This window comes from Lepidothrix coronata, unplaced genomic scaffold, assembly GCF_001604755.1.
Source record: "Lepidothrix coronata isolate B3197 unplaced genomic scaffold, Lepidothrix_coronata-1.0 Scaffold267, whole genome shotgun sequence".
In the NCBI taxonomy this organism is placed as follows: Eukaryota; Metazoa; Chordata; class Aves; order Passeriformes; family Pipridae; genus Lepidothrix; species Lepidothrix coronata.
This window is the reverse complement of record NW_016690447.1, coordinates 68748-82708: the sequence shown is the minus strand read 5'-3', so window position 1 is coordinate 82708 and position 13961 is coordinate 68748. Positions and strand designations below refer to the sequence as shown.

At 45.9% G+C, this 13961-nt stretch overlaps 1 protein-coding gene across 5 annotated transcripts in view; it reads right to left on the bottom strand.

The window, feature by feature from the left end:
• MYH10 (myosin, heavy chain 10, non-muscle) overlaps nucleotides 1-13961 on the bottom strand; it is a 103329-nt gene that overhangs the window by 64839 nt on the left and 24529 nt on the right. For all 5 annotated transcript variants that reach the window (XM_017835947.1, XM_017835949.1, XM_017835951.1 and 2 more), the window contains one exon: nucleotides 1882-1909. In XM_017835947.1, coding sequence (XP_017691436.1) covers nucleotides 1882-1909 — 28 coding nt within the window. The remainder of the gene's footprint in view (nucleotides 1-1881; nucleotides 1910-13961) is intronic.

Below are 13961 nucleotides of genomic sequence, written 5' to 3'. Positions count from 1 at the left end.
CTGAGGTCTGGCTGTAAGGATCTGTGTCCATCCCCACCTCCCACCATCTGGACTCAAGCTCCTCTGCAAAGCAAGCCCAGCCAAGATGTGGAACCCAGCAGAAGATCCACAAATTCCATACTGGACTGTGCTGAACCAGATACAAAACAGGGGTCAATTATCTGTTCAGCACAGAAGGATCAAAAGCTTAGGGTAACCTGAGAGCTGAGGTAATAACGAAAACAAAGGCAAGAGAGCTTAAAGGCCTTCCAATCTTTCACCAGATCAGACATCCACCAAATCCTGCAGCACTGTCATTCTGACCTTTGTGGGCTCAGCTGACCATGCAAAGGAGGGAAAGGTTCATGCACAGACACAAAACATGAAGCTACTTCAAAAAAATTCACCTGGGGCGAGCAAAGACTGTCAAAGCATCCACAAACACACGAGAACAAAGCATTTCTTCTCACCCTGGGATCCCATCCCTGCTTTGAGGGCTGCTTTGTACATTGCACATGGAATAGTCATCCCAGGAAAAGATGAGTTCTGCTAAGAGCAGGAACCACAGACCTAGACAAGCCTGTGTCAACTGGATCAACTTTTATCTTAGCTACAGAACTGTGTTTGCTCCTGTTTCCTTGGCCCTGAGAATCTTGTATTCATAGTCTCCATAGTGCAGAAAAGCCTGGCTTGAAAGGATCCACCTTCAGTCTTGTACAGACTCTGACAGTTAAGGCACTTCTGCAGGAAGAAGAAGATGGAGATTTGAATCCCTTCATGTAAAGAAGGAAAGTGAACCCAGGACTCCTTCCAGCAATTGATCCACCACTGAGCTCCTTCAGGAAGCAACTTCCAAAGCATGTCCTGGCACACAGCAGGGCCAGGGGATCACACACCCCAGGCAGAGGGCACACAGGGCACTGCACCTGCTGGAAGGACTTGAAGAACACAGTTGCCTGTCTCAAAACACTGTCAAACCACAGAAGAAACCTGCCAGAGGATCAGCCACCACAGTGGGAACTTTACAACAGGAAGACACTGATTCCAGGCCTAGCTGAGGGTAGCTTTGGTCAGCACAACCTGGTTAATCCACCCAGACAAAAATTCCCACGTTGGCAAACTGCAGGAAAGGAAGAACTGCTGACAGACATGGCACCCCATGTTATGGGGTCATCTGTGACCACCCCATGGATACCCAGAACTTGGACTGGATAAAGGTGGTAACTCCAGAAGAGCAACTGCAGGACCCCCATCTCCAAGGCCAGGGTGAAGAAGGACCAACAGGACATCGCTGGATCCAGGGGTGCTGATGATCTTCTGCTTGATCTTTCTCTCCCACCCTCCTTCCTATTTCCTACAGATCAGCTCAGGAGCGTCATAAACCTGGAAGTGCATTTGTATTCTGGCTTCCCAACCACTGCAGTTCCAGATCCCAGGGAAATTTGAACCGAGGTGAGAAGTTTGCTCCTGGGTGGGGCAAGTTCAGGTAAAAGGGAACCTTAGTGCCAACTTCGTCAGAGATCCCCTGTCTGCAGCAGATCCAACGCAAGCTGTTGGTCTCCAGACCCACTTCTGGATCCTGTCTCCCTCAGGCTTTATCCCCCTGAGCAGTCGCAGCATTTCAGAGGTGTGAACTTCAAGCTGTGTGGTTCAGATTCAGATCTCTTACTGACATTTTTAAACTGCATTTCTTAAATAGCACATGCCTAGAAAACTTGTAATAATGTGAAGTACAGTATTAAAAGATTATACCCCCATATTAAATATCACTTCATGCCACATCTTTAATCATTACCCACCACCTGTAAAGGTTAAAGACCAAGCTTTGACTACCACAGATGTATCAAAGACCCCTTTCAGCACAGATTCCCAAAAATGCCCAAATGAAAAGTGGTCACTTACGTGCAGAGAATGGATTGGTCCTCACGGTCTGCAAAACAAGAACAAATATGGTTATAGGTTTTTGATTATACAATACAGTTTCTTTTAAATGAATGTTTTTTAAATTCATCTTTTCAGTTTAAGAATTCTAAAGACATTCTAAAGCAATTTTAATCATGTCCTAGTTCTCACACACGTCCCCCAAACAACAGCTCAGACATTCCTACAAGTCCTGCCATTTCAGATAATAAAGTTAAAAACTGGTTATATTTAATAATAACCCACTGTAATCTTTTTAAATATATTTTCAGATAAAGCTGGACTAAGTCCTGCCATTTCAGATCATAAATTCAAAATTTTGCTTAAAATTAATAATAATCCACTGCAATCTTTTAAACTATATTTTGAGATAAAGCTGACCTAACATTTGTTATTCTGTATGCACAAAGAATTTAAAGCCTTCACTGAGAAGAAAAACAGCTTCAAGTACAGAACACTGACAACCAGACACTTGGAAAGAGCACTGACATCCCCAGCAAACAAGTGCTTTACTCTACAGCTTTTTGTTTTCTTTTTTACATTAACATGCAGGCCTGAAGTGCCTCCACAATTTAGCTTATTCATGAAAGCCTCGTCCAAAGGACATGCAGGGAAAGGCTGCACAGAGCCCAGAGCTGCAGCAGTGGCTCAGCACTTCTGTGACACCCACTGCTGTGCTCCTGACCTTTGAGAACTGCCTGGAGGACACTTATACCCTGCAAGGGGCATTTCAGAATTACAAGGCCTTTCCAGAATATATTTCAGCACCACACACTCTATATTAATTCTATAGTGAAAGCATTCAAATATACCTGCAGTAAGGAGAGTGTTTCAGTTAAAGGTGTTTTCTGCCCTGTCTGAGCCAGGTTTTCAATGAGTTCAACATCTTTTTCATAAATCTGCATCACAAAGATCTTGCTTTTACACACTTCAGCTGTTTCTCACCAGCTCCAAGAAAACACAATTGTCTCCTGCAAGCTCAGAACTTCAAACACATTTTCTGTTCTGATTGGTAATTTGTAATGAATTGTATTATAATAAATAAAACCAAGCTTTGTTTTGCTCATGTGTAAAGCTCGGGACTACACAGAGTCCCTGCCAATTTTCCAGGCTGTATGAAACCAGCCACCCCCTCCCTGGGATGAGGTGAGTTCATGGTGCAACCATTAGTACTGAAGCTGAATTTCAACTTCAGAGAGATAGCATCTAAAAAAATATAGAGAATCACAGAGTCATAAAGGCTGGAAAAGACCTCCAGGATCATCAAGTCCCCCCTGTGCCCGATGCCCACCTTGTCCCCCAGCCCAGAGCACTGAGTGCCACGGCCAGGCCTTCCTGGGACACCTCCAGGGATGGGCACTCCAAACCTCCCTGGGCAGCCCCTGCCAAGGCCTGACCACCCTTTCCAGGAAGAAATTCCTCCTGATGTCCAACCTGGGCCTCCCCTGGCACAGTTTGAGGCCGTTCCCTCTCCTCCTGTCCCTTGTTCCCTGGGAGCAGAGCCCGACCCTCCCCAGCTCTCCCCTCCTGTCAGGGACTTGCAGAGCCAGAAGGTCCCCCCTGAGCCTCCTTTGCTCCAGGTTGAGCCCCCCCAGCTCCCTCAGCTGCTCCTGCTGCTCCAGCCCCTTCCCAGCTCCGTTCCCTTCCCTGCACACGCTCCAGCCCCTCAATGTCTCTCTTGTCTCAGGGGCCCAGAGCTGGACATTGCACTTGAGGGGCCTCAGTAGTGCCAGCACAGGGGGACTTCCCTCTATACTTCACTAAATGTATATACATATATGTACACTTCACTAAATGTATATACATATATATGTCTCACACCAATTACAACCTGAGCAGGTTTGGGCCATACAGCAGCAGCAAGAAACTGGTTTTGGTCTGATTTGTGTTTAGCTGAATCTCTGCCCTCATACACGGTACAGAAAACTCTGCTGGTGGCAGGGAGACCCCAAGGCCTCTTTTCTACCCAGCAGCCCCAAATCACCTCAGATCAAAAGGCTGTGTTCATCCAGACACAATGCATTTAAAAAAGCCAAGCAGCTAAAAAAGACCTGGTCTCAGCAAAATACCGTTATTTTATATAGTTTATTAATAGAATCCTAGAAACATTTAGGTTGGAAAAAACCCCCAAGATCGAATCCCACCATTGAAACAGAATAGAAAGTAGGACAGAAAGTTTGAAGCACATGAAGGTCAAGTCTTTTAAAGTAGGCAAATGCTCCTGCACGTTGTTGCCATGGGCTGAACCAGAGGGTAGGGATGGCACCCCTGGCAATAACCCCTAACATTTTTGGCTGCAATAACACCAAGTATGGCAGAAAATGGAGATCCTTTCTGACCAAAAACGTTAAAAACACACAAAGAGTTGTACTTTGAACCCTTTTGTTCCAAAATGGCAAGAACTACAAGTGATCCCCCTGCCTGCTGTGCAAACTGCACTGGGTTGTGCTGCACCAGGAGCACAAGGGGAATCCTGCAGCCCTGTGACTGTGTCCTACACTGATGGGAGCTCCAAAACTCCCACCTGCAGGGTCACAGACAGCAGAATGACTGTATAGGAGAACTGAGGAATATTAGTCTAGATTATTAAAAGATTTGAAGAGTTGATCTGCCTGACATGACTGCAGGGATCCTCCTGGTTGGAAAAGCCCTCCCAGCCCATGGATCCCCCCTGTGCCTGATCCCCACCTTGTCCCCCAGCCCAGAGCACTGAGTGCCACGGCCAGGCCTTCCTGGGACACCTCCAGGGATGGGCACTCCAAACCTCCCTGGGCAGCCCCTGCCAAGGCCTGACCACCCTTTCCAGGAAGAAATTCCTCCTGATGTCCAACCTGACCCTCCCCTGGCACAGCTGGAGGCCGTTCCCTCTCCTCCTGTCCCTTGTTCCCTGGCAGCAGAGCCCGACCCCCCCCGGCTCCCCCCTCCTGTCAGGGGGTTGCAGAGCCAGAAGGTCCCCCCTGAGCCTCCTTTTCTCCAGGCTGAGCCCCCCCACAGTGCAGCAGCTCCAGTACAGACACACCAAAAAAAGTAAGGGGAAAGCCTGGGACTGCAAGAAGTGAAAGCTGAGAGTAGGCAAAAGCAGTGGGAGTGTGACAAAAGAAACGTTAAGGAGACACTCTGTGAAGTTTATGTTCTTCTGCTTTTGATACCTGGCACCTGGACTTGCAAGGCCTATCAAAAATAACTTTTTAGTACCAGCAGCAGAGCAAGCCCAGAAGTACAGCAGCAGCTGGATGTCCTGCATGGCCAGTTGTCAGCACAGCCAGAAGAGGCACAGCTCTGCCCCTGCCCTGCTCCCAGGGCACCAGAGTGACTCAGGCTCTTCACAGCCACTCCACATGGCAGCAAAACTCAAGGTGACGCAGGACAGCAGGAACCATTTGTTCTTCCAGAAGGAACTGCTGAATGGATGCCAAGTTGGTATCATGAGTAGAGTTTAAAGTTAATATTTCCCAGCTTTAGTATTTATTTTTTAAAGTGATGACTTGATTTTTGCCTTTTTACTCCCCAGGGATAATGTCACTCTGATTTTGTCACTGTACCTCAGCCACTTCATCAAAAAAAACGTCTCCTCCAAACCAGAGCTCTTCAGTTTAGCACTTCTGAAACACTTAAGAACACGGGTAACATTTGCCCTGAAGTTTACAGTAGTTTAGTTGAAGACAATGTGTGTTTGTCAGTGCTTTGTATCATATTTTACCTGTCCATTTACCACGGAATGCTACTGTGCCACAGCACACTGGATAAATGAATTTTCTTACCCAGTTAGTCCTACAGAAAGTCTACAAGTCCAGATACTTATATGTATTTCTCACTGCCAGAAACTCCAGCAAGTGCAGCTGAGCTTTTTCATCTTCTCTGTCCAGGAGCCTGAACTGACACAGACCTTATAAAGTAAATTATCTGAACTCAAGTATGTCACCCCAAAGCCATTTTTCTGGGTCCATTCAACCCAATCAGATGAATATAAGCATGAAAACAAGGATGTTTAAATGGGGATAAAATAACAGGACCAAGCTCTTAATTCAAGCTACATCATAAAACACCCCCTTTGGTTTTAAACCAACAGGAAAACCCCATTGGAATCTACCACTTCACTTCTGCAGCTTGGATTTAAATATATCCCAAGGTCTTCAAACTACACCGAAGACCAAAACATTCAAGTTGCACAGAGAAGGTTTACTACAATAACCCTAACTTGAAAATAAAAGTTAAAGTTACGGAAAGTCTATGAATAAAACCAAAATTTGATTTTATGCTGCTGAAATAAGCTTTGAAAGGTCCTCTGGAATGGAAGAATCTGGAAGCATGAAGGCAATACAACCTGACACTGGCTGTAGGCTGGAGCTCCCCCACTGCTGTAATTCAGCTGGAGCAGCTGCTGGTGTCTCAGCTTCCCCTGCCCAGTGTCCCATCCCATTCCTCCTCTGGAACCAGCAGCTGACTGTGCACATGCACTGTAGCTGAGGAACTACCAAAATTTAGTGTTCAATCAGGTCAGCTCCCTGGTGCAGTTTGTACCACAGGAATCAGCACACAGAACATGAGAACCACCTCTCGTACCAGCCACCAACCCTCTGGGTACCCCAAAGCCACTGGGAGAGGCACATTCCCTGGCCCAGGGGAGCTGCAAATCCTGCCCAGCAGAAGGTGCCACCTCCTCCACCCCTGGTGTACATTCCCAGGCCTCCCTTGAGCCAGCACTGGTAGTCACCTACAATCAGTGAGTGACCCCAGCAGAAAACTAACCCTACCAAAACATCTAATCAAACAAAAGTGGCTATTCATTAGATCACTTACCCTGTATCACACAAAACATTTATATACAGCTCCAGCTGGATGTCTCAGGCATTGAAGCCTTTCTTTCGCCCCTGTTCTCCTGCTCCTTTCACCTCCACCCAAAGGCAGGATCTCACCCGAGCTGAGGATCAGCTGCTGTGGAGCCAAAGCACATTAAACTCATCCCACCAACCCCATCCCACCACCCTGCAGGGAACAAACACCCTGGGGAGGCCAAGGAGAATGACCAGAACAAGAAGAATTACAGCTCTGAAAGCCCTTTTTCCCTCCTCTGCTCTCGTCTCCCCACAGGAACATGCTCTGGGGACAGCAGTGGGCAGCTCCTCAAACAAACCTGTTGCTTGGCTGCAAAAAGGTTGCCAAGTTTTCTGGTTTGAAAATCCATAAGAACAGATAGATCCTGGCAATATAACAAGATGCATGAAGTTTTGACTGTCAGAATACAAAGCATTTGACTCCACATCCCTTCTCTCACCAAACTAGGTTCCACCACTCCCCTCAACAGACTTTACCTAACAAACCCCTGTTAACTCCAAGGAAGGTTCCAGATGTACATCAAACATTTGTTGGGCAATTGGCTCAGGCAGGATGTTGTGAAAAGTTTTAGCTCAAAGCTGTAGTCTGTCTACAAAAAAAATACTGTATTTTAAAGGCAGCTTTTCTTAAAAGCATGATTTTGTTCTGCTCTGGTCACACTCTAGTAATTTATAAATTGATATAAGACAATTAAACAGAAAAGCAAGAATCTTTTCAAGTTTCCCACCAAAACTCAAAAGGCAGCAACTCTGCAAGCACAGAAACTTTATCAGAGAACAGACCTTACAAGCACACTGACACACAGCCCCTACAACTGGCATTGTCCAATTACTCTTTACTGTATTGGTATTTCAAGTATTGCAAATGCCCAGATCTGCCTTTATCTCTCACAATTTGACTCAGAATGAACAGAAGAAGCTATTTGGAGCTATCCCACACAGTGGACAGCCCAACTAGAAAGGCGTTTTTTGACTTAATATCAATTTGTAAATCTATGAAAAGAATTTCACAGAACCTGCTTTCAGCTTTAACCTATCTCTGATTACAATTCTTCAACAGTAACTTTCATGCAAACACTGACTTGTCTCACAACCCCATTATTTAAGAACATACAATAAGTAAGTGGTAAAAAGGTTAAATCTAGCAAAGCAGTGAAAATGGACATATAGAGTTTTAACCTGCTTTCCCAGAAAAAAAAGCTCTGGGTTACCACACATCCAGCCAGCAGGAAACCATGGGGAGGAAAATGGTTCTGTCTGCAGGTACATCAAGGGTTGTCCTTTCCCAAGCCCAAGATTTTTGTGGATCATTCATTTTGGCACAGCCTTTCCTTCTCCCTCTCCAGACCAGTGATCAAGTGCCAGCCCCACTTCTGGAGCAGACAACCATAAAAGTTTCTGCTTTTTTGGGGGTGCAGGAGGCAAGTTTTTTGGTATTTCTTAAATAGGAGAAATCATTGGGTTTCTAAAAGAGGCTCCATGCAGGAGGAAGGGAGGGTTGTTGTTTATTTGTAGATAATATTTCATGCCCAGGTGCCCCAGAGCACAGCCCAGGAACAGCTCTGTTCCCTGGTGGACAGCCTTGTTTGTTGTGGATGCAGGCTCCACAGGGCTGCTGTGGATGTGCCCTCTGCTGTAGGTGAACAGGCTCAGATATCAGTCTGTTCAAGGACATTTAAAAATTGAATTCCTGACAAGTTTTGTGAAAATGGGTCAGTGCCCGGGGGAAAGAGGGACAGAGACCTTCCCACCAGCACAGGGTCTGCTGCTGCCAGAGCATTCCCAGGGCTGGGTCACAAATGCTCCATGACATGGAAAGCACACAGGTGGCCTGACAACCTGCCAGTCTTCAATTCCAAGCTCCCAATCACTTTTTTTTTCCTTTCCTCTTTTCCTACTGGACTGATAAGCATGGGAAGAGATCTGGTTACAGAGATGAAGCACGGCTTTTACTTTGTGTTTGTCTCTAAAATGTTGCCTGGTTACCCCATAAACTATCATCAAACACTTAGCACTGTGAAGTGACTTGTGACAAACACCTCTAACAAGGGCCAACAGGAAGAGTGACAGGCACAAGTTTGTTTGCTGGGACCTGCCCCACCAAATATTCCCTGACACACTTATGGTCACCAGGAGATTCCTGTTTATCCTACACTTCAGTACTTGTGCAATGATCTCTCTGTACAGCTCCAGTCACTCCTTCCCAAAGACAGGGCAGTTTGCAGGAGCTGTTTTGCCAACAGTCACCCATCAAACACCCCAGGGACCTTTGCAGAATGCAGGGAATTTGCTAAAGTCGACATTTCAAGTTTTAATACCCAAATTTCATCAAGCCAGTACTGACTGTTTAAGGACACTGAACCTACACATGCCCAAAGCATCTGATGCAATCCATCCAAAGCAGCTGGAAAGTATCACTGTCAGGTTACTCTCCTCAGGAGGTTTCAGGTGACTAAAAGCATGGAAACATCCCAGGTATCTTCAAGAAAGGTGAGTAGGATCATTGCACTATCCTTCTAAGAGCTGGAAGGAACCTCTGGAGGTCAGACATGATCAAGGACACACTTCAGGGGAATCCATCTCTCTTGGTGCACCTTCAAACTGCATTTCTCTTTTTCTTCTTGCCTTGCCATCATCAGCTCATTTGTATGTTGGGTGGATTTTACATCCAAGTCTTACTCTTTGAAACTGTCAAGCAATGAACTTGCAGAAATTCTCACTTTGTCCTAAAAGGTGTAACACAGTAGTGTTATACCAGAAGTAAGATCAAATTCAGGTGTAGTCTGCACCCAGTGTGTATCCAGTAGTTTTAAGGTTCAGGATAATAATATTTAGCAGCTTTGCTTCATCAGTGCTCAGACACTTTTTCCACAGAACACTGAGAGCCCCCAAAGCTGGCTCAGACATCACTCCACGGGGAATTACATCAACCCTCTCCCTGCAGCCCAGCACCATCCACTTCAAAGCCAAACCCTAGAGTGCTGCTTTAAATCAATCACCAATTCCCAGCTCTGTCTGTTCACCTGGTATTTCCCACATGGAATGACACAGGACAGACACAGCCAGTGTCTACTACATTTCCTCTGCCCAGAAACCAGCCTGTCTGAGAACTGTCAGGCTGAGCTGCCACTGGTCTGACAAACCAGTATTTCACTCCTGCCTCTTTCTTTCCTTTGTCTAATTACTGCAAGAGATCTCCAAGCCTGTAGTGAAGGGCTAATAAAGCACCTTTTCACTGTGGGAGGGGTAAACATGCTACATACGTTCCAGTGAAGTTAAAATAACAAAAGGGAGTTTTTTTTGAAGAAAAAGAGTGGTTCTGTCCCTTGCTCTGGAAGATGTGAGATTTGAGATAAATCCCAGCCACGCTCCCTGGCTGAGGGCATTAAGTTAATAATTACCAGTGAAGCATAGCAGAGGTCACTCAAAGCCCAGTCATGGTTCACCCTGTGACTTGGTACAGTGACCCACAGCACTGAACACGGGGATTTCTTGCGTGTCTGCAGCAGATGAGGTGACCACACTCACTGTTCACTCACCCAGCACAGCCCCAGCACAGCACGGGAGGAACCAGCCAAGCCATGAATTGAGGCTATTTTAGAAATCACGAGTGAGGCATTTGCAACATTAGCCTGAAATTCTCTGAATTCCTAAAGGAAAAGCTATGACGTTCTGGCAATGCCAGCCAGGGCTGAGTCAGCACAGAAGGACAAAACAAACTGGACTATGTCCTGCCCACCCAGTGAAACTGAGGGCAGCTTCTCCATCACATACCAGAGAGAATTTGGATTTTATTTTATTTTCAAACTCATTAAGCTTGAAGAAGCTTAAATATGGTTTAGTTTTCACTATCAGTCTTTGACCACCTTTATTAACCATCACTGAGAGAAGCTTTAGTAGGTCTAACTTAGAAATTACAACAGAGATGCTGCACTTGTGAGCAGCAGTTAATGGGTAACACATTGCTGCCCTAACAAATTCAAACGGGTCCGGGTTTATTTATCCAGCCTTTTGAAGTGGGTGACAGCCAGAGCTGGGATGAGCAGAGCACACAAGTCAGCACAGAAAACTGCCCCATCCCAAGGGCAGCTGAGATGTACAAACAGTAACACATGGAGAGGGACAGAGCCTGAACTGTGGGAGTGCTCCCGATGTCCCCAGCCCCCGGGGACAGGCACAGCTCTGGGACTGACCCAGCGTCCCAGCCAAGGGCTGGCTCACACAGGAGGGTTTCCTGCAGCTCAGCTCAAGGGCAGTAACAACCCATCAGGCAGCACCTCCCCACACTGCTCAGCTGGAGCTGCCAGGACCTGCTCCCTCACAGACCTTGAGCTTCCGACACAGACACGTTCCTGATTTGTGGCTCCCAGGAGAAACGAGCAGCTCCTAAATCTACACAGGCCACCCCTATGCTTGTATTTCAATTCCTATTTCCATTCTGCTTAGCAGTAACCTAAGATTAGTAGGAGCTGGCAAGCCAGAGGCCGGAGAAGGTTTATTTGGACTACAGAGCATTCAGCATAGCAGTGGTTTCCATCCTCCATCAATCCTGCTGAAGTTGTTCTACTTCCCATGTAGTATAATTTTGTTTAGACAAAGATTACACTGTCAACTGAAACAATGATTCAAGGAGGTCCTTTAACTGTAAGATCTGCCATTTAAGCTCACTCATTTAACTTTTGCTCTTCTCCTTCTCAAACAAATAAGCAAACACAAAACACTTAACAAAACTGGACAGAAGCTTACTTTCACTCCAGTGGCCTCTTTCCCAAGCTGTTTGATTGTGCCTGAACTCCACGAGTTCGGAAAGACAACAAATATGACAGCAGTACATAGCCAGGCTTTTTAACTTCAACACAACAGGGGCACTGGTTTGGCTTTTAGTTCAGTCCCACACAGGACAGGACCTGGATCACCTCCCACATCACTCCAGCACCATATCCACCAGTGATTCCAACACACCACTCAGCAGTACCCACGCTGAGAACGTGTAAGCATTTACCTGATGGATATTTCCTCAGTCTCACAGCAAGCTTTTTGACAAAAATGGTTATGTGAAAATACTTTCAGTCACACATTTGCTGCACGAACTGCTTGCACCTCTGCTCTTCAGCACTGGGGTCAAGTTATGACTTTTTCCAAGCACTGAGCACCATAAGAAGTTCCAAAACACTTTCCCAAGAGAACATGCAAAAGCCACTGTTAACAGTCTCAGGAGAGAAAAGCTCATGAGCTTCCCTCACTTTACAGCTGAGGCCACCACATGAGTGTGGAAAAGTTCAGCACAACCCACTTCATGTGCTGTGTGTGGTCAAGCTGAACATTTGCCTACAATTAAGATTTGGAGGGGGTGGGAAGGGATATCTCGGATGAGACAGTTCAAACACTAAAATCCTTTCCTCAAAGGACCCAAGTTGATTCCTCTTTCTTGTATTTTAAACACAGATTTGGTTTAGGCTTGAGCCTGCATAGTTTTTAAAGTTCAACAAGTCAGAGGACAAACACCACATTCCCACCCTCTCGTGCCTGAATCACCACTAAGTGCTCAAACTCTATTTCAGCACAACAATTTGAAATTACACAATATAAATCCATCCACCAGCTTTTAAGGAAGAGTCACAGGTATATTCAGACCTCCTTTCCTTTGGAGGAAAGGTGTTGACCTTTAGCTCTTTAAGGTCAAAAGAGCTTTTATTCACATGCACTTGTGCACACACACAGGCATTTTCCTCTCCCCTTTGCCATCTAAACATATGCATCATATATTCCTTACATTATTTACGGGGGGAAATCCTTAAAATCCCCTTTTCTCTCTCTCTTGAGCACACAGGCCTGACACAAACATAGTTCCTGCAAGTCCAAAACACTAACCAACCTGCAGTTTCACACAGACACACTGGTGACTGAAGGAATCCTTCCCTCAGAAACCCTCACTGGTTACCAAATGCCTTTGATTGTTGTTTTAATACTGTTTCCATCAATAACCAAGTGTATATTCACTAAGGGGGAATAACATCTCCCTGTTGAAGCAGGAGGGAAAAAGGAGCAGCACCTCCCCACCAACAACCCTTCCCCACCCATTTTCAGCACCTAATGCCACCTTTCTTCCAGCCAAGTATGTGAAAAACAAGGATACAGGAAAGAGGGTAATCACTGTAGGAATTTTTGACCCAGTAACTACTGTGAACTCATTCCTGTACTAAAGGCAACGTTCCCCCGTGGCTTTGTGAAGAAAAACTAAACCTCATCTTTTAATTGTATTTCATTTGAGATGCTGAATGTCACCAGGATCAACTTCTGCTTTAAAAAGAGATGCAATGACATTTTACCAGTTGCCTCTCCTTGGCCTGTTGAACACTTCAGAAATACCACTGATGGAAAGCACCCAATACAGACTAACTAAGCTCCATGTACTCATAATAAACTAACAACTGTGCTACAGTTTCCAAGTGCCAACAGCTTCCAAAAAGCCAGTGGCAGCAGATTGTTGCTCTCCTACCTGTCCCCTCCTGCACAGGGAGGGGCACAGGAACCCATCCCACCCCCAACCCTCTAGTGTTAGGAACACACAGGCCATGACCATTTAACCCACTTCACTTTTATGCACAGGTTACAAACTAAAGTTACAGGGCAAGACAGACCACACAGAATTGGAATTGGTATCTCACACCAACAGCAAGGACCAAAAATAGCAAGTAAGGATGATCCCCACAAGACTTTCATGTCAGCCATCAGATTCCCCTGCAATTTCCCAATCCATTAACCTCAGAATTCACGTATTTCTCACACAGCCTTTCAGCCCCCACTATATCTTGAGGCACAAACTAGCACACTTCAGCAGTGCTGTTACAAAAATTGCTTCTTTTTGTTGTTTTGAACATGTCATCTGCAAATCTCAAGTAATGACTCTTTGTTCCTGCATAGGAAGAGATGGGGTGGGGGAAGATCACCCTCTCCCTGTGCCACTTCAGATTTAGACCTCAGTTACATCTGACCTGAATTATCATTTCCTTACTGAGTTTTATTCATTTTGGTTGTTTTTCCAACGTGTCCTGTCCCATTTCCTCTGCGCCCAAAACAGGGCAGGGCAGGGCTGTACAAAGTGCAGATAAAATCACAGAACGGCTTGGGTTGGAAAAGGTCTCAGAGATTCCACCCCCCTGCCATGGGCAGGGACACCTTCCACTAGCCCAGGTGGCTCCAAGCCCCATCCAACCTGGCCTTGGA